The sequence below is a fragment of the Oxyura jamaicensis genome, chromosome 14 (genome assembly GCF_011077185.1).
Source record: "Oxyura jamaicensis isolate SHBP4307 breed ruddy duck chromosome 14, BPBGC_Ojam_1.0, whole genome shotgun sequence".
Lineage (NCBI taxonomy): Eukaryota > Metazoa > Chordata > Aves > Anseriformes > Anatidae > Oxyura > Oxyura jamaicensis.
In genome coordinates, this window is record NC_048906.1 from 11,782,571 (window position 1) to 11,802,006 (window position 19,436).

At 59.3% G+C, this 19,436-nt stretch overlaps 1 protein-coding gene across 1 annotated transcript; it reads left to right on the forward strand.

Moving 5' to 3' along the window:
* The first annotated feature begins 5,565 nt into the window (after window positions 1-5,565).
* On the forward strand, window positions 5,566-18,676 carry NLRC3 (NLR family CARD domain containing 3). The gene is made up of 18 exons (XM_035339890.1): window positions 5,566-5,735; window positions 6,302-6,562; window positions 7,764-9,507; window positions 9,832-9,918; window positions 10,659-10,742; window positions 11,126-11,209; window positions 11,619-11,702; window positions 12,078-12,161; window positions 12,796-12,879; window positions 13,102-13,185; window positions 13,919-14,002; window positions 14,104-14,187; window positions 14,433-14,516; window positions 14,675-14,758; window positions 14,875-14,958; window positions 15,202-15,285; window positions 15,374-15,457; window positions 15,962-18,676. Exons 1-18 carry the CDS (start codon window positions 5,729-5,731, stop codon window positions 16,050-16,052), a joined length of 3,282 nt encoding a protein of 1,093 aa, XP_035195781.1. The 5' UTR covers window positions 5,566-5,728; the 3' UTR covers window positions 16,053-18,676.
* Window positions 18,677-19,436: the final 760 nt, after the last annotated feature.

The window sequence follows — 19,436 nt, forward strand, 5'->3', positions numbered from 1 at the left end:
TTTCTGACTCGAGCAAGAACATCCGGACGGCGAGAGAGCAAAGCTTTGGGGAGACGTCCGAGCGGGGCCATGCAGGGGCGTGGAGGATGCTCCCACCAGGACTAGGGGCGTCCTCCCTGCCGCCCTGCTCGCACAGGGACCCGGGGAAGGCGGCGCGAGGCAGAGGTAAGGTCTTGGTGGGGCTGGTTGGAGCTTGGCCCTTGTCACCTGGGTGGTGTGCGGGATGGCCACGGGTGCCGCTTGGCCACGAATTCTGTCCCCTTGCCTGCTGCTGGCTGCACACATGGGCCCGGTGCAGCCTGCCCACCTCATGCATCGCCAGGTTCTGCCCCCACCTTAATGCCGCTTTGATGATTTGACTCCTCTTCAAAAACAGCCAAAGAAATGTAGAGTAAATAGAATATGCTATTTATGTGGTGGAAACAGAGAAGGATGAGATCAGCATCCTTCAGCGCATCAAAGAGTGAGTGGGGGTCCTGGGGCTGGGATGAAGCCAGATGGGCCTTGAAAGCTTCTCTGCTGAGCTACACCCACACGTCCTTCTTCGGGACATGGGACCACTGAGCCCTCCCTGGGCCCAGCCGCAGGAACAGGGAGGCCGAAGGCTCAGTGGCTGCACCTGGTACCTCCTTGGGCTCTTTTTGCTTGTGGGGATCCCAAACACGACGCACGAACTGCAGGTGCCAGGGCAGGCCGAGGAGGCAGGGGACGTGTGTCCATGCTCAGCATCCCGCAGCACAACACTGCGTGCTGGGCACCGCGGGCAGTGCTTGAGGCTTAATCCTGCTCTTATTTGAGTACCAAAGAGCATCAGGGATGCTCTGAACCCTGGAGGCATGGGACTGTTGGGAGAGGGCAGCCAGAGCAGGGGCCGGGTGCTGTCACCAGACGCCTGCGGTTTGAGCGCTGTGTGGAGGGCGATCCAAGGCCAGGCACGTAATTTGGGGCAGTCTGAGGAGAGCGCAGCACGAAGGACATTCGGTGTTGCACGAAAGTTTCTTGAGAACTTGCAGCTGGTTTTGGGGCTTCACAGCCGCAGCTCCGGGCAGGCGCCGTGTGACCGAAGCCCTGGGGGACCTGGCGCGTCCCCAGGGTTCGGCAGCGGGGCAGCACCGCGGCAGCTCAGCGCCCTCAGCTCGGCCTCGCCGCTGGGGCTGAGGCCTCTTGCTTTGGGGCAGGCTCGTGCTCAGTGTTTGTGCTGATATCCTGAGAACGGAGATCCCCGGGGCGAGAGAGGCTGAAACTGCTCAGGGGGAGAGGATCTGCATTTCCGTGAGCTGCAGACACGTATGTGCTGAAGTTTGTCCTGGGGCCACGGTCGGCTCAGTAAATGCTTCATTTTTCATTTTGAGGCTTCTGAGGTGTAGCAGCACCCTGCAGGAAACCTTCTCTGAAATTAGCTTCATTTTTGTCGGTTTGGAGTTACCCGTAGATCAATCCTTGCTTTTTGCTGATGAGATCTGGTGTTCGGGCTCCTAGCACACAGCCTGCGGGCACTCTCCGGCTCCTCACCTCCACTGCTTGCTGTTTAACTCCAGCTGTGTCTGGGCCCTGCTCTTCTGGTTGAGGTTTTGGAGGGAAAAAAAATGAACCTGGTAGGGGTTAGATGTGGTGCATCTGGAAGACATTTACCGGGGCAGTGACAGCACTGCCTGCTGCGATGCTGGGACGCGCGAGGCCCGGCCAGCCTCGTGTCCTGGGGACACTTCACACCGGCTGGTCTCTACGGGGCGGTGGCCGGGGTAAAATGGCCTCTGGGGCCTCTGGTTTTGAGCAAGTCCTCCTGGTAAAGAAGGGCTGGCGGCAGAGTGCACACAGGAAACTCTCTTAGTGGGCACAATCATCTTTGCTAACATCAGGTGCAAACGGTAAAAATAAAATAAGGTGGCATCGTGTGCAAGCTGAGGTGGGCGAGTTACCTGCAGATTTGTTGGTTCTGTCATTGGGTCGAACGCAGAAGACGCTTCAGTGAAATTCTTTTCTGTTCTGCCAAAAGGTGGCAGCCCGGGCTGCGCCTGGAGGATTTGCTCAAACCATCGGTGGAGGGAGAGCGGCTGGAGAGGACGGCCTGGAGCGATGGAGTGCGATGCGCTGCCCCTCAGGGAGCTGCCCTCCCTCCCCGCCCCGTAGATAAGCAGCAGGAAAAACCAAAGCACCCACTGCTGCTGGGGTGGTGCACCGATAAAGGAGACTTCCAGCCTTGCAGCAAGAGCACCGCCACCTCCCACGTCACTTTAGCAGGGGCAGTTTTCTACTTTCAGCTTCCAAGCTTGCCACCGGCTTTACCTACAGCCCCGAGTCCACGGTGCTGTGGGGACAGATCCCGCTCCGGTCCTGGGGACCCAGCTGCTCTCACGCCGCCTGCCCCAGCTCGGAGAGCGCTGCCGGAGGAGGATGCCACCGAGGCTCATGCGCGCCAGGAAATGGTGGGAAGGCAGGCTGGTTTCTCTCTGAGCAACGCTGCTGCCATGGCTGGGGGAGAGCGAGCACAAGAGCACTGGTCTTGGCGCGGGGCCTCCCGAATTAACCAGCGAGCCCCAGCAGGGTGGTTGTGAAACGGGGAGAAGGCAGAGGCAGCACCGAGGGTTTCTGCTGGTTTGAGGGCATGGAGCTGCACTGGAACGGGCAGTTCTTTGCTCCTAGAGGCACCTTTTTAATAATGCAGCTACTAATTAATGTAAGAAGCTTTATAACATACCTAAATACTGCAGATCAGCCATTTTCCACAGTTTTCCAGGTAGTCTGGCATCTGCAAAGGCTCCGTGCCATGCCACCCCATCCTGTCCCACCAAGACAGGCCGGGCCCCTTGGCTCTGCCAGCTGGGCTGCGCTGCTCGGCGTCAGCCACATCCCCCGGAGCACGCTGCTCCGCACCTCGGTCACACACACCGCACGAAGCAGGGTTACGGTGCGCGCAGCCCGCTGAACCAGGCCTGCTGCAGGCAGGCACCCGAATTCCCTCGCGGTTGTGCTGAGAGCAGGAGCGTGTTTAGGGAGCTGGAGCCAAAGGCGAGCAGAAGGGAGGATGTGCGGCTGCGTACGGGACCCTTCCAGCACGGTGTCTGCGACTCCCGGGCACGGACGTGTTGTGGACACCGTGCCCTCTGCTCACAAGCGTGGTGGGATGAAGGAGGTGGGGCCGCAGCTCTGCTACGGGACAACGCGAGCGTTGAGCGGACATCCTCAGCTGGGCGAATCTTCTGTTGGAAGACAAAAGCACTGCTAAAACCAAAGCACTCTGCACTCCGCTGTGCCCAGGGGTCACCCGCAGAAGCCTTCCCATGCATTGGCACTCCACTTACCCCAGCCACCACTTACCCCATGTCCCCAGAGCCCCGCATCTGGTGGCATCCCACCACGTGGGACCCTTCCAACGATTAACGCCACCTTCTTGCAAACTAAATCCCCCACTTCCCTGCCTGGGGCTCACAGACGCTGTTCGCCAGCTCAGCTGTGCAGCTTCTCCTTCTCCCTCTTACCACCTTGATGCCCCCAGGGACACTGGCAGCAAGGCAGGACAGACACGAGCCACCGCTGGATCCTCCTCAGGCGGCCGGGCAGCGTTCACAGCCTCCTGGCTGGTGCAGGTAACACCTTCTGCCCTCCTGGAGAAAACCAGCACCCACCGGGCAGTCCTGGAGCAGTGTCCATGGGAAACTTTCCTGCTGGAAGCAGAAAGAAATTGCTGCCACTGCATCATTTCTTCTGCTGCTTTCTTCTCCGTGTCAGATGCTTTTGGATGAGCTGAGCCACGGCTGCTGGCTTCCAGCAGCAGGATTACGTTTTGATGTAGCACCAAGGGATGTGATCAAATGATCTCTAGCATTAGAGCAGGTTCTCCCCCATCAAAGGGCTTTTCCTGACCAGCCACGTTTCAGAGGAAGGGCTGACAGGGAAACATCACTGCAAGCAGCAAAAACCCCTTTCATTTTAACCACACTACTGGGTGCGGAGCAAAGATGAGAAACCTAGAGACTGCTGCATGCAAAGGCTTAATTGAACCTTCCAGGCCAGTTAGAGATGAGAAGACATCAAAGGTGAAAATTTTGCTGTGAACTGCTCCCTGAGCTCTTTTAATTTGTGCTGATATTTTAATTGACCTAGAGGCTGCCTGGGAGGTGAAATGCGAGGCAGCTGAGCTGCCTCCAGGCCCCTGAAACCAGAGGGTCAGAGCTGGGCAGCCGAGGAGGAGCAGAAGGACTTGGCTTTCCCTCTTGGCTGCCCCGCATCCTAGCCTTGTACCATGGACCTGACCACAGACCAGAATCTCCTCCAGGTTCCCTTGGTCAAAGCTGTATTGACGCTTTTTCTCTGGAAGAGGTCGGGTTTGTTTGACCAAAGCAAGCAAGAGTTAGCTGGGACTGCTGGCCAGGCAGCACAAAGCCCCCGTGGTGCCCGCGTTTGGCTCGGGAGAGGGTTTGGGCAAGGGCAGCCCTGCCTGCGAGCTGGGTCACTTCTCGCAGAGCACCTGGCTGTGGGGGTGAAGTGGCACGGACCTACACAACCCTGGTGCTGTGCCAGGGCACTAGGATGTGGTGCCCGCGTCGCTGCTGTGTTCAGGCTGCCCCGGCCCAAAGCAGCTGCCCCAGGAGGTGCTGGGGCTCCTGGCTCCGCGAGCTCCCCCCCGGACACAGCCACAGCGATGGCTTCAGGGCTGGTGACGAGGCACGGTACAAAGTGCTAATGCAGATGAAGCCTGGAGCATTCTCAGCAGGAAGGTATTTCCCTGCTCGGCCCTGCTCTCTGCTTTAAAAACAAAGGGACTTAGTGACTGGATACGCTTCTAAACAACAAAACAAAAGTCCGAGCAGTCCGGCAGCGGTCCGGCAGCAGACGAGGGGGAGGGAGTGGGTAGGTGCTCTGTCTGCGCTGCGATTCACCAGCACTGCCGCTGAAATGGAGCGCCTACAGCTCTGCAACAGGATGTGGTGTTTGCCACCGATCTGTGACGGAGGTTCTGGACGACGGCAACGAGGTGGCTTGGAAACTGAAACGGGTCCTTTGTCGTTCTGCTGCTGCCCCACCACTTCCTTTACAACAAGAAGAAAATTGACGAGCAGGGCACAGTCCTGCTGACCCATGGGTGATGGTGCCGGCACCCAAACGCTTGCCGGGTGCCCTGCAGGTGGCACGGGGGTGTCACCGCATGTCTGGGCACTTAACGCAGCCACAGTGCCCGAGAAAGGCACCTGCAGAAGCGGTGCTGGCAAAGGCACCAAGCCTGCAGCACGCGAGGTCCGGGCAAGCAGGCAGAGATGCTGCAGCACGATGGGCTCAGCCCCCGCCGAGCCCACAGCAGGCTGAGCTTTGGGCTGACCTGAGCCCCAGGCTCAGACGGACGCTGCTGGATTTTAGTGTCAGAGGAGCAGGCGGGGCAGGGCTGGCATCCGAGCTCTGCACGCAGCAGCCTCAGCGTGGGTCCATGAGGGCTCGTGGCAGTGGCTGTGGATGGCCACCAGCTCAGAGCACGTCCCCCTGTGCCGGTGGCGGGGAGGGCAGCGTTACCTCGAGGCAGCTCCCTCCCACGCCGCTCCTCTCGTTCCAGCAGGAAGATGGATAAGGGCTGAGCGGGGCAGCCAGAGCCTGCACTGACGTGCCGTCTGCTGCGTGCCTGCCCGAGGGAACAGCGGGCTGTCCATGGGAAGGTGGTGGGCGCAGGCTGAGAGCCGTGCTGCTGCCAACACCGTGCTCCTTGCCCCGGGATCGCCGATGCCACGGGAGGCCTCTGATGGAAGGTGAGTGGTGGCCGCAGGGAGCTGCAGGGACACAGCCGGGTCCTCGGGCCTGGCTGTGGCTGGGCTCTGCAGCAGGATGGGCAGTGGTCCAAGGAAGTCCAGCACCTTGGTGGGGTTCGTGTCCAAAAATGGGGTGAGGGGGGCACCCAGGTGTGAGCACTGACAGTGGTCCCTGGTCCAAGGGCTTGGGGACTGCCGTGCTGGCATGGGGGGAGCAGCTGCCTTTGAAGGCAGACGATCTTCCTGAGACCCTGCTCTCTGCACAGGCTTTGTTTCCAGGAAGAAGCACCATCTCTTGTGTTCTTGGGTTTCTTTAACTCCATTTTTTATGGCCACCACCTTGACCAAGCACCTCCTAACAAACCAGCCTGCCACAGCTGTGGGACGGCATCACCCCCAGGAGGATTTTGTCACATTCCCCTGGAGGGCTCTGTTTTACGCCCTGCTCCCAGCAGAGCTGCCCTCACAGCTAGACCGGGCGCTCCACTGCCGCCCTCCCCAGCACCCCCGAGCCACGCACCCAGGACTCGTACCAGACCCAACCCTGCTGCTCTCCTCTCCCACAGAGGCTTGGATCAATCGCTACCAGAAGCAGCTGGTGAGGTCCATCTCACCACAGTTCCTGGAGGAGATCATCTGCCACCTGCGGAGGCTGGACCTCCTCACGGCGGAGGAGGCCGGCCGGGCGCAGGAGGCGAGCTCCCTGCCCGAGCAGGTGAGGGCCGTGGTGGATGTCCTGGCTGGCAAGGGCAGCTATGCCTCCCAGTGCCTGCAGACCTTCATCGAGACCACCAACTCCCAGCTCTACCTCCACATCACTGTTTACGGTAGGCAGCGCACAGGGGGTCAGGACACGGGGTGTCCGCGTGCCCGTGGCCAGGAGCCGGAGCGCCCCGCGGTGCGCACAGAGCCGGGCTGCGACTGGCAGCTCAGGTGGGCTCCGCAGCCCCATGGCAGCGCTGCTGCTGCTGCCTCAGCTGAGGAAGGACACAGCAAGGGGGTGACAGGAGCCGTGCCAGCTCTGAGGGACCTTCCTACTGCCTGCTCTAGCGCACTTCCCCGGGCAGCCGTCACATTTGGCAACGGCCACACCGGGGGCAGGGCCTCGCAGCCCTGTAGGCAGAGCAGAGCAGAGCTGAGGGTACAGGCAGCAGCCGGGCTTGCGAGAGTCACAGCAGAGAGCGGCACCCCCGCGGGATGCAGCAGCGATGCCGTACCCGTGCTCAGAGGGCCGTGTCTCCCAGGGAGTTCACGCAGTCTGACAGGACCTTCTGGGGATGGATCCTCCATCGCCACCCAACTGCAGCAGTGCGGGGATGCAGCAGGGCCTCGGGCAGGCCACGCAGCCTCCGAGACACTTCTGCAGCCTGGGAAGAGGCAGAAAGCGAGAGGACCATGTCAGTAGTGCTGAACTGCAGCCCCCAGGCTCATACCCCAGCTGAGGCACCTCCTCTGCTCCCTAACCAGAGGCAGCAGCCCCAGACACCAGCTTCTTCCTCCCCTCGAGTCCCTCTTTTATCCCGCACCTCGATATAAACAACTTGCTGGGGTTCGGGTGCAAGCAAGGGTCCAGCTCTGTGGCAACGAGGCTGAGGCCAAGCCAAGTCACGCCGCAGGATCGGGCCCAGGGAGGAAAAACGGGGCCAGGCACATGCCAGAGATCCCCAGGCAAGTGCAGAGTGCTGAGGAGGGCCCGAGGACAAGCTGCAAAGGCAGTGCACAGATCAGGGTCGGATCAACAAGGCCCACAGCAGGCACAGGGGAGGTGGAGCTGTCGACAAGCACTCCCACAGCACAGCTCGGGCAGGGGCGGGAGGCCCAGGCCTGAGCTTAAACGGGCTCTGGGCCCTCTGGGCGCGCGTGGAGGCTGCAGGCGAGGCCAGTCGGGGCCTGGCACACGCCTCGCGTACGGGCTCCATGCAGCTTCCCCTCTTCACGGGAGTGGCAGAAAAGTGGAGCAGCGTCTCTCATTTGCATTTGTGGTTATTCTCCTCCCCCTCACCTCCTGTTTCATTTCTCTCTGTGCAGAGCCGATGGTGCAGAAACACCTGGAGAGCCTCCAAAGCTACTATGGCAATGGCCTGGAGACGGGTCCTCTCCAGCGCCTCACGAACCTGCTGCTGGTGGAAGGCTTGACCGACATCCAGCAGAAGGAGCACGACATCCTGCAGATGGAAACCACCAAAGGCCTACGAAACGTATCCAAGAGCATCCCTTTAGAGAAGCTCTTCCTGCCCCTGTCCAAGGTCAGCATCCCCCCACGGATCTCCGTGACCGTAGGGGTGGCTGGGATCGGCAAAAGCACGCTGGTGAAGCTGTTTGTCTACAGCTGGGCAAAGGGGGAGATCAACAGGGACATCATGTTGGTGCTGCCCCTCACCTTCCGGGACCTCAACACCTACGAGAAGCTCTCTGCCGAGCGGCTCATCCGCCTGGCCTTCCCTCACATCACCGAGCCCAGCTGCATCTCCGCGGGAGCCACCAGGACGCTGCTCATCCTCGACGGCTTGGACGAGTTCAAGACTCCTTTGGATTTTTCCAACACGGTTGTGTGCACCGATCCCAAGAAGGAGATTCAGGTGGACAACTTGATCACTAACATCATACGTGGCAACCTGTTACAGGAGGCTTCTGTCTGGGTCACCTCACGGCCAACAGCAGCCAGCCAGATCCCCGGTGGCCTGGTTGACCGGATGACAGAAATACGAGGTTTCGCAGCCGCAGAGATGAAAGAATTTTTGGACCAGATGTTCCTCGACAACAGAGACTTGGCCAGCCAAGTTCTGCATCATATCAAGGCGAACAGATCTTTACACATCATGTGCACAGTTCCTGGCTTTTGCTGGATTTCTGGCTCTTCAATTGGTTATTACCTAAAAAACATCACCGATCAATCCCAAGAAATGACAGTTGTTCCTAGGACCTTATCAGAAATCTATTCCTATTATTTTAAAATGGCTTTGAGCAGCGACTGGCCAGAAAAACAGAGAGAAACACTCAGGATTGAGCAAGCTGTGAACAGCAGCAAGAAAATAATGGGCAGCCTGGGCAGGCTGGCCTTCTACGGCCTGCTCAAAAGGAAGTACGTGTTTTACGAGCAGGACATGAAGACGTACGGCATAGACCTTTCCTTGCTGCAGAGCAGCTTGTGCAGCAGACTCTTACTCAAAGAGGAGATGCAGTCCTCCACAGCCTATTATTTTTCCCACTTAACCATACAGGAGTTTTTAGCAGCTATTTATTATTACACCGCTGCGAAGCGGGCTATATTCGACCTCTTCACGGAGAACGGGATGTCCTGGCCCAAGCTGGGTTTCCTCAACCACTTCAAGAGCGCCGTTCAGAGGTCTCTGCAGGCCGAGGATGGGCAGCTCGATATCTTCGTGCGTTTCCTCTCGGGGCTCCTCTCCCCCCAGGTGAACAAGCTGCTCTCCGGGTGGCTCCTGGCAAAGGATGAGCACAACAGCTTCAGGAGCCAAGCGATCAGCTTCCTCCAGGGCTGCCTGAACACGGACTACGTTATCTCCTCGCGGACAGTGAACACCGTGCACTGCCTCTATGAGATCCAGCACATGGAGATTGCCAAGTCTGTGGAGGAAGCGATGAAGAACGAGAGCTTGGCCGGGATGCTCACGCCAGTGAACTGCTCCGTCCTGGCGTATCTCCTGCAGGTCTCCGACGTGTGCATGGAGGAGACCAACCTCTCCAACTGCCTCACTTACAACGTCTGTAAGAGCCTGCTCCCCCAGCTCCTCTTCTGCCACAACCTCAGGTAAGGCGCAGTGGGGCTGCCCTCGGATTAGCAAGCAGGGACACCAGACTGCTCCCATGACTCAAAACCCCAGGTGTCTACGGGAGATGTAGGCCCACCAGCGCTGTCTGTCAGCACAAAGCTGTCCTCCTGTCCTGGGGATGGCATGGGGCCAGCTCTGCAGTCTCAGGGAAGCCACCTCTGCTTCTGTGCCTGGGTTTTTCTACTTGTGAAGTGCAGACGTCATGGGACAGCTGTGTTCCTATGCAGTTGTGGGTAGTCTTTTCCTCACTCTTTGTTCTCCAAAATACCTTGGCTTTTGCTCTTTCCTTCTGTTTCCTCCAGGCTGGACAATAACCAGTTTAAGGACAACGTGATGGAGCTGCTGGGCAGCGTGCTGAGCGTGAAGGACTGTCAGATCCAGAAGCTCAGGTAGGGCCCGGCCCAGATGAGCTCTTCCTGGGGAGAACCAGAGCGAGGGGCCTCCAGGAGCGGCCGTCCTGCTGGCTCCCCAGGGTGCCAGGTGACAAGGACAGCCCCACACGGGGGGCTCCTGCACCTTACCCCTGCACCTTACCCCTGCTTTGGGAGCGTGCTCTCGCCCAGGCTCCCTGGGACAAGCTGCCAGCAGCAGCCCTGTGTTTGTCTTCAGTGCAGACGTGAATCATCCAAAACCCCGATCAGTGCAACCCCCCCTCAGTTATTTTTAGCTGGACTCCTACCTCCTTGCCGTTCTTAAACCTGTAATTTGGGCAGCAAGCTGCAGATCGCTTGTCTTCCCAAGGTCCTGGTTGTTTGCAGGGCACAAGGGGCTCAGCATGGGTTAGACCAGCTGGTACATGGAGATGCGGTCCCCTCTCTCCCATCTCCCTCCCCTTCCTTGACTGCGGCTGCACGCAGAGGCCCCTTCACTGTGACCTCTCCATTTCACTACATGAATTAAGTCTAGAAACTCCCCTTCCACCCTGTCCCTGCAGTCCCACCCCAGGGGCGCACACCCCAAGGCAGTTGCACAGTGAGGCAGGGCTGTGCTGCCCACTAAGCAGATGCTCCCCATCGCTCTCCTCTGCCGCACCGTCCCCAGCTGTGTCCCAGCGGCGCTCGTAGTCACACCGGGGCTGCAAGCGCCTCTTCCTTCCCCTGACAGACACCCACTCTCTTTTTCCGGGCAGCTTGGCAGAAAATCAGATCAGCAACAAGGGTGCCAAAGCGCTGGCCAGGTCGCTGATGGTGAACAGGAGCCTGATGGTGCTGGAGTAAGTGTTACCCCCTCCCAGCTCGCGCCGTCCCTGCGCAGCCAAACCCCTCCTGACCCGACGGTGCTGGGGACAGCCTCGTGCCCGACCGGCATCCCACAGCAGCACTCAGCTGAGCGCGTGTCGGCCAACTGCCACAGTCCCTTCACGTGGGTTTGTTAATAAAGATCAGACTGATGGCATCCCACCCAGCCACTAACAGCTTGGGGACAAGGGGACATCAGGAGGGAGCGCAGTGGTCCCAGGGCAGCGCCACGTGGAGGCTTTTGGCTTAAAGCGGGCTCAGATGCCGCAGCCGGCCGGTCCCGGCGTGGGTGGGTGAGTGATGCTCGCACCTTGCTAACCGCGTCCTTTCTGCTCACCTCTCCCCTGCCTCGCCCCAGCCTGCGGAGCAACTCCATCGGCCCCTCAGGAGCGAAAGCGCTGGCTGATGCGCTGAAGAAAAACCAAGTCCTGCTCTCCCTGAAGTAAGTCTCAGCTTCTGCAGCACCCCCAGGAGCAGACGCAGGGGACGAGCTGCCTGCGGGGCTGCATGTCGCGGTTTCCCTGCCCTGGTGAGGAGTCCCTGGGCACACCCTGGTTCAGCTGTGCTGGGCAGCAAGTGTGACTGCAGGAGGCACAGAAATAATACGGCCCCAGAACCCCCATCAGCCAGAGGGGCCCTAAATCTCCGTTGGGATGCAGGACTGCGCAACAGCAAAGCAGACTGCTGTGGGCAGTGAAGCTGGGAACCCTTCAGCGCTGTAACGGGGGGGTCCTGCTCACCCAGCACTGGTGGCAGCCCTGGACGGGTGTTTGTGTGTCTGGGGGTGCTGAGATGAAGCAGGTGCTGCCCGCCCTGGCGCTCGCTCACAGCTTGCTCCTCCCTCCTTGCAGCCTGCAGCACAACGTGATCAAGGAGGACGGTGCCATGTTCCTGGCCGAGGCCCTGCTCACCAACCACAAGCTGACGACCCTGCAGTGAGTGACGGGGACCTGGTGCCCCCCTGCTCCTCCCAGCCACCAGCAGACCCCGCGCAGGCTCTGGCTCGGCCGCATCCTGGTGTCTGGCTGGCCACGAGGGCCAAGCAGCAGAGCCCGGGCTTTCCCATTGCTCTGCTTCTCCTAGCTTACTGTCCCCACACCACCCCTGTCAGCAAAGACCTTCCAGACCTTCAGAGATTGTCACAACCCAATTTCTTTCCCAGCCTGACGTGTTCTCAGGGTGCATGCGGGGTGGAAGAGCACTGCCAGAGCTGGGAACGGTCCGCAGGGGAGGAAGGGGGTGCAGGTGCTGCTAGCAGAGACGTGGCTGGGGCTGGCAGATAATCGTGGGTGATTTCCTCTCCTTCGCAGCCTGCAGAAAAACTCCATCGGAGCCCAGGGCGCGAGGAAAATAGCAGAAGCACTGAAGCGGAACTGCAGCCTCAAGGAACTGATGTGAGAGCCGAGAGGGGCAGCATGAGGCCGAGGGATGGCAGCACCAATGCCACACGTCCCTGGGAGCTGAGGGCAGGGGTCAGGGCCTGTACTGGGTCTGGCGCAGCCAGGGCAGGCTTCGCTAGCGTTGTCCAAGGGGGCTGTCGTGGGTGAGGGTGGGAAGCGCGTCAGGATGGCGTTTGGATAGAGCCGGTGCTGAGATGCTCTGCTTACCTCCGGGGAAGCAGGGAGCCGCGGAGCGAACCAAGGGGCCAAGCTGCCCTCCAGAATGGTGGGTCTCCAGGCCCTGTAGGTACGTTAAAAGAGGTTTCAGCTAAAAAGTAACTTCGATACAGCAACACAGGTGTGTGGGGGTTGGAAATTAGACCGCAGCAAATTCCTGCTTGTTGTTGGACCCTGAGGGTGTTCCCGGGACCCAAAGGTACACCAGGGGGCACATGAGGACCCTGTGGTGGGACTCCTGCTGGGTCAAATGAATCCTTGGCAGCAGGTCTAAGCACGGCCCCAGCAAGGGAAGGCCAGCAAAGCTGCTCAAGTCCCGCCGGAGGGCAGGGGGCTGCGGACCCCAGGCTGCTGGCAGGGGCTCTGGCCGTGACACGGCTGCTGGTAACGCTCGCTCGGCCTCGCGTCTTAGGCTCTCCAGCAACTCCGTTGGAGACAACGGCTCGGTCGCCTTGGCTGAAGCTCTGAAGGTCAATCACAGCCTGCAAAGCCTCGAGTAAGTCCCGGACACGTGGCAGCCCCTGGCTGCCTCCCACCCTGCTGCCACAAAGCCCCTTGCTGGGTGCTCACTGCTTCCTCCGCGTTTGGCCTCGGCTCCCCGCAGCGGGGAGCTGCTGGTTTCTTGCTGTACCAGGCGCTTTTAACCCCCGACGCACCCCCACAGCCCACCTAGTGCTGCCAAGAGCGGCCCATCCTAACGCCCCCCTGTCTGTGTCAGTCTCCAGAGCAATTCCATCAGCAGCGCCGGGGTCGCCGCTCTGACAGCAGCTCTCTGCTCCAACAAGGGACTCATCAACCTCAAGTAAGTGTCGGCCCCTCTGGTCACCCTGTCCCAGCGATGTCGCCCTGGGGCACAGCTCTCTCGACAGACGGGACACGGGAGCTCCTCGGCAGTCTGGGCTTGCGCCCGGCTGCTTCCACGAGTGCTCAGGATGCTGAAAGCAGCCCCGGCCCCTCCAAAGGCCGAGAGCTGGCAGTCGTTAACTTTCTCCCCACGAGGCAGGATCAGCTCAGCTGTCTCTCGCAGCACAGTGATCGCGGCAGGGAAATAGGCTGAGAAAAGCCCCGATAAGCTGGCAGTGCTCACGGCTCTGGGATGCACTGCGAAAACTAGCTGCTGCAGGGAGGGGTGGCAGCAGGGCACTTGTGACAGCAGCTCTGTTCCATCTAATGCCACCCCACAGAAATCGCAGGAGGCTGGCTGAACACCAGGAAGCACTTCTTTACAGGTGATGGAGCTCTGGCACAGGTGGAGTCTCCTCCTTGGAGATCTCCAAAAGCCACCCGGACACAGGCCTGGGCAGCCTGGGGGTGGAGGAGATAGGCCCAGGGGTCCCCTCCAACCTCAGCCACGCTGTGATCCGTGATCCCTATTTTCAGTGGGGCAGACAGCAACGCAGGGACTGGAGATGCAGATGCTGGTGGAGGTGTTGGTGCCACAGATGGTTACAGCCCCAGAGCAGGGGGCAGAGGGGCTGGGGGGGCAGCCGGTGCCCTGCCTTGGCTCTCCCCCCCCAGCCTCTGTCTTTCCCCAGCCTACGGGAGAACTCCATCAGCAAGGAGGGGGGCCCCGCCATCGCCCGCGCCCTGCGGACCAACAGCACCCTCAGGAGGCTGGAGTAAGTCCCACGGGCCCAGGAGGGCACCCACGCTGCTGCGCCGTGTCGCTGGAGATGCCCCAAACCACGTGTGACTCGTGTCCCCTGTCCTCTGCCCCTAGCTTAGCAGCCAACCTGCTGTACGACGAAGGCGGCAAGGCCATCGCTCTGGCGATGAAGGAGAACAGGGCGCTCACGTCCCTCCAGTGAGTTTCCCCTCGGACCTGGTGTGCAAGTGGCTTCCTTGAGGTGCCCTTCCACGGGACGTGGAGCGTGCCATCCTGCATGGACCCGTGGGGGCCTTGCACTGGGTGAACAGGGTCACCCCTGAGCCTCCACTGCGTTGGAGGTGGTGAGCGGATGGGTGCTCAGCTCACTGGGTGCTGAGCCCGGAGGGCCCGGGGCACCCCACAGCCTGCAGCCCCGGCCTTCACCTCCCCTTCTTTTGCAGCTTGCAGTGGAACTTCATTCAGGCAAACGCTGCCACGGCGCTGGCACAAGCACTCAAGTCCAACAGCAGCCTGGCCAGCCTCGAGTAAGTGGGGATACAGGTGGGCAGGTCCTGGGCACCCCCGGGCAGGGACCCCCAGGGCACTTTGGCACACCGTGCCCTGCGCTCGATGCCCTTCGCTGCCCGTCTCCGTGCTCCTGGGTGCTCGGGCTGGGGGCAGACGCAGGATTTCCGTGTCTTAGCTTGCAGGAGAATGCCATCGGAGACGAGGGAATGGCCGCCCTGTCCGCTGCACTGAAGGTCAACACGACCCTGGCAGATCTCCAGTGAGTACCTGGGCTGTGGCAGGGCCCTGGCATTGCAGCTAGTCTGATTAGCTCGCCTAATTAGCACACCACAGCCACCTCAGGACGTGCACTGAAGAGCTCTTGTTCTCTTGCAGCCTTCAGGTGGCTTCAGTTGGCGCGGCCGGGGCCCAAGCCCTAGCAGAGGCCTTGATGGTCAACAAGAGTCTGCAGATCCTGGAGTAAGTGCTTGGTGGGACCAGCGAGTCCCCATCATGGTGACACTGCTTCCTGGGGGTGTCCGAGGCCCCGGTCTTTGGCTCACCACCTCTTGCATCCCCTACATCACTCCCTACCAGACTTACCTGTCCCTTGGCTCGCTGATGTGGAGCTGCCTCTCCCACCTCCTCCTCTTGCCCATGGAGAGTGCGGGGCCCACGGGTCACCCCGGGCTGTCCTTCCCCATGGCCTGCCTTCCTTTGCAGCTTGAGAGGAAACTTCATCGGCGTGGCAGGGGCCAAAGCGATGGCCAACGCGCTGAAGGTGAACCGGAGCCTCCGCAGGCTCAAGTGAGTACCCTGCTCCCCGGGGAGAGGCAGGAAGAACGCTCCCAGACCTTGCTGGAGGTCGGTGCTCTGACCCTGCCGCCTCCCGCAGCCTGCAGGAGAACTCCCTGGGCATGGACGGAGCCATCTGCATCGCCACCGCTCTGAAGGGGAACCACGGCCTCACATATGTCAAGTAAGTGGCTGCTGAGCTGGACGGTAAGGCAGGGGTGGGGGAGACCGCAGGAATGGTAAGGAGACCTCCCCCACTGCTGGCTCTGCCCATCCCCAGCTGCCCTGAAGGGTCCTCCCCAGCGGGGCTGGGGGCCAGGGCACCCTGATCTGCTCCCAAGTGGCAGCCAACATCCCTACGCTGCTCCAGACCCCACAGCTCCTCTGGGGATGCCTTCAGGGCAAAGAACCATCCTAAAAGTCAAATGCTCCCCAAAATACAAGGTCCAGCTGGATCAGCCCTTCCAGCTCCCCAGGGGCATTCTGCAGCTACTCACGGGGCTGCCTCAGGGCTCTCAAAGCCAGAGTCCTCTGTGGCCAGGGTCCTTGCAAGAGGTCTGGGCTGGCATGGGGAGGGTGCAAGCGATGCTGGAGGCCGGTGCAAAGCTGGGGAGCTTCTCTCGAACTCGCTGGGGATCTTGCTGCACCCCACGTCCAAGCCTGAGCTCCTCTTCCTCCCCTCTCTCAGCCTGCAAGGGAACCGCATCGGCCAGTCGGGAGCCAAGATGATCTCCGACGCCATCCGGACAAACTCACCCGACTGCGTCGTGGAGGTGTGAGGGCCCCTGGCTGCCACGAGGAGGTGGCCTGGTGGGGCAGAGAGCGTCCCTTCGGCCGCTGTGCGTGTGCAGGGGGACGCTGGGCCCGCTGCCCGTGGGGAAAGCAGGGGCAAGGAGAGCCCCACAGCTCTCGGCATGGCCCCGAGGGGCTCGCGGCTGCTGGGACCTGGGGCTCCAGATCAGCAGTGCACGAGGGTCAATGCTCACCTGCGTTAGAAAGCTGGGAACGCATGGCTGGGTGCCCCTTCAGCGGAGCCCCGGGGGAGCTCTGAGGCTATGTGAAAGGGTGAAATGGAAACAGGAGGGAGGGGGGGACACCCCACACGCCAGGCCCTTTTCCCATGCAGAGGGGTGACTTACCTCCCACTGCCGGGGCAGCACACCCCTCCTGTGATCTCCGTGATGCTGGGGCCGCGGTGCTGTGCCCAGAGCCTGTCCTAGACCAGGCACATCCTGACCACCCAGGAGCTCGGCTCTCTCCTCACCCTGGGCTGCTGTAGGCAAACGTCGTGGCACCCCAGCCTGGCCCCAGGACATTGCTCCCAGTGCCAGCTCTTCTCCATCGAGGTCTGCTAGGGAGAGGCTGGGAGAACCGGGTGAAACAGCTGCCCCTTCTCACCAGACCAAACACAGCCCCGTCCTGCAGCTCCCGCTGAAGTCCCGGAGAGATGAGAGCTTTGCTGTTCCCTTGCTCAGATCAGTCGGTGGTGCTTTGGACCAGGGTGCTTCAGAGCAGGGGCTGCTCCTTGTGCAGCGGGGTGCCTTGCCGTGCCCTCAGCAAACACGATGCTTTTGGCTGGGCGTGCCCAAAGCGTTTGGCAGTGCTGTCCTGCATCAAAGCCTCTTGGAAGAGACGGAAATCCCAAGGTGTAGGAGTAGAACCAGCTAGAAAGGCCTTGGGAAATAAAGAGCCCTTTGGAGAAAGGAAGGAGCGGGAGGACGTTTGGAAGAGGAACAGCGCTGCACGAGGATGGGCCATCTCCAGCACGTGCATCCAGGTGCTGCTGGGAAGCCTCCTGACAACATTCTGCCTCTCACAAGCTTAGGCTGGGCTTCTTGGGTTTCCTGTTCTTGCCATCGGTGACAAGCTGGGTGACCTTGGGATGTGTCTTCCCACTGTCCCAGCTCCAGAGAGGGTCGTCCCCTAGCAGGTCACCTTCTGGACAGGCAGCTGCTGAGAGCAGAGGTGCCCAGCGATGCCTCTGGGTGTGCAGCAGACACGGTGATTCTCCAGAAGGTGACCAGAAGGCAGTCTGTGCAGCCCCCAGAGCCCCCGCCAGCCGCTGCCCCTCTCCCTGATCCACCCCAGCCGGAGTCCACACTTGGACATGCTGCTGCTGTAGTCCTGCTCCAAACACCTCTGGGGGCTGATCCTGGAGGAGTGCTGGGGTGAGCTGTGCGATATATACATACTTGGAAATAAATTGGTTCCTAGCTGGAGAAATGCCTTTGCACTGCCTTCCTCGATCAGCTGTGGATCATTACATAGGACAGTCAGGGTGCACCACTAGGGCTACGTTCCCCTGCCCAGGCTGGAGACCCCACGCCCTGTTCTAGCACATCAGGAGGGCTCATGGCTTTTCCATGAGGCATTAGAGGCTGGCTCGTGATCTCCAATCACTCAGCATCACTATATCCTGTTGAAGTCCTACCTGTCATCATTATTTCAGGGCAGACAGGGCCTTGAGACCAGCTCTGCCCCAAGTCTGTGTTTAAGCCCAAGCTGAAACGTTACCTGAAGTACCAAAGGGAGACAGCAATCAACAATCCCAAGCAGGCTCGCAAACCCTGGGGCTCCAGGAAATATGGGGTTAACAACAATCTGAAAGACATTTATAGATCTGTTTGCATGTACACATACCTAGCTATAGATAAACACTTCCGTGCTGAAAGCGTCAAATACTCAGAGGGTGCATTTCCCCTGGCACCGGGGGGTGGCTGCTAAAAGCACTTCTGTTCGTGCCTGCTACAAGAAGCTGCAACGCAAACCACAGCTCCCCTAAAAAGGAGCCCCGGCAGGCTGTGTTGAAAGGCTAGGTGGCAGTGCTGCCTGAAGAGGCTCTGGCTCAGGATTTAATACATCAGCTTTCCATTTCAGCCTACGGTATAGGAAATAACAGAAAACCGGTCCAAACTCAGAGACTGTGCCCTGTCACACGGGAAATCTCCCTCACAGGTGAAATGTGTCTCTTTCAGCACGCAGGGAGGACCAGAACAGATTCCCTGAATACCACAAAAGAATGTTTTCAGATCAGGTCCTAAAATCAGGACATTTCAGCCCCTTGGAAAAGGGATGGGGCAAGCACGTACACTTTTTCCCTGGCTGTCACAGGACCCCCCTAATGGATTTGCAGTAGGTATCCAGCACTAAGAACGCCATCTTCTATGTCTGCTTTCTTTGAAGCGAGGTGCAAAATGCTGATTAACTTTATAATTAAGGGTGCAAAGGAAGGTCCTAACTGTCAGCCAGTTCAGCTCAAGCCTATGTAATTCTGTGCACTTCAGCACATCACAGCACCCACATGTCCTGTTAACGACACAAAAATTGTGGAGTGTTTACCTGGGAAGTTTTGGCTCATTCCAACAGGACACTTTAAATTCTAAGCTCTGCTGACAGGTGTCAGAGAATCAGAGAGATGAAAAGTCTCTTGGTTTTTCAAGTAACTCACGTGCGTTCCTTCAGTGCAAAAATGGAGGGGTTGGACCTGACTGTAGACTTCAGATGGAGGGAAAGCAAAATACTTCGGTGATGTGAAGAAAAGGGAAGGGCAAGAGAACAGCCTGGGCTCTTGCCTGCCCTGATGAACACACACCAGAATGAACTCTTCTAATCAAGCACTGATTTCTGCTCCTGTGAAGACAAACCGTGACACTAAAGCAGAGCTAAAGGAAAGGAGGGAACACGCTAGAAAAACTCCAGCTTTTGCTTTCATCTGAGTACCTTCACTGATGGCATCAGTTAAACCCACCGACCTTCCCAGTATGCTAAGCACTTCTGTGAGCAGCAGACTACCAAAGCCTGGATGCCTACAGGCTTGTGCTCATGTCCCAACACCACCACTGCCCTCTACTAACCCTCAGCTCCTACCACATACCTTCTGATCTTCTGGCTCCTGCACACATCTCTTATTCCTCAACAGGTTAACTGAGTATCTCCATTAAGTATTCTCCTAACATCTCCTTATTTTTTCCCCAAAGTGTGCAGGAATTTGATATCCAGACATCCTTACCACTCTTCACTGAAACTGGCTGGGTATCCTAAAAGTTCTTCAGGGAGGGGTAGACAAAGGGGGCAATCACTTGATCTTGTTCCTGTAGAAAATCAGGCTAAAACTGGTGAATAATTAAGTACAGAGAATACACCTATTCCTGGTACAAGTGGGA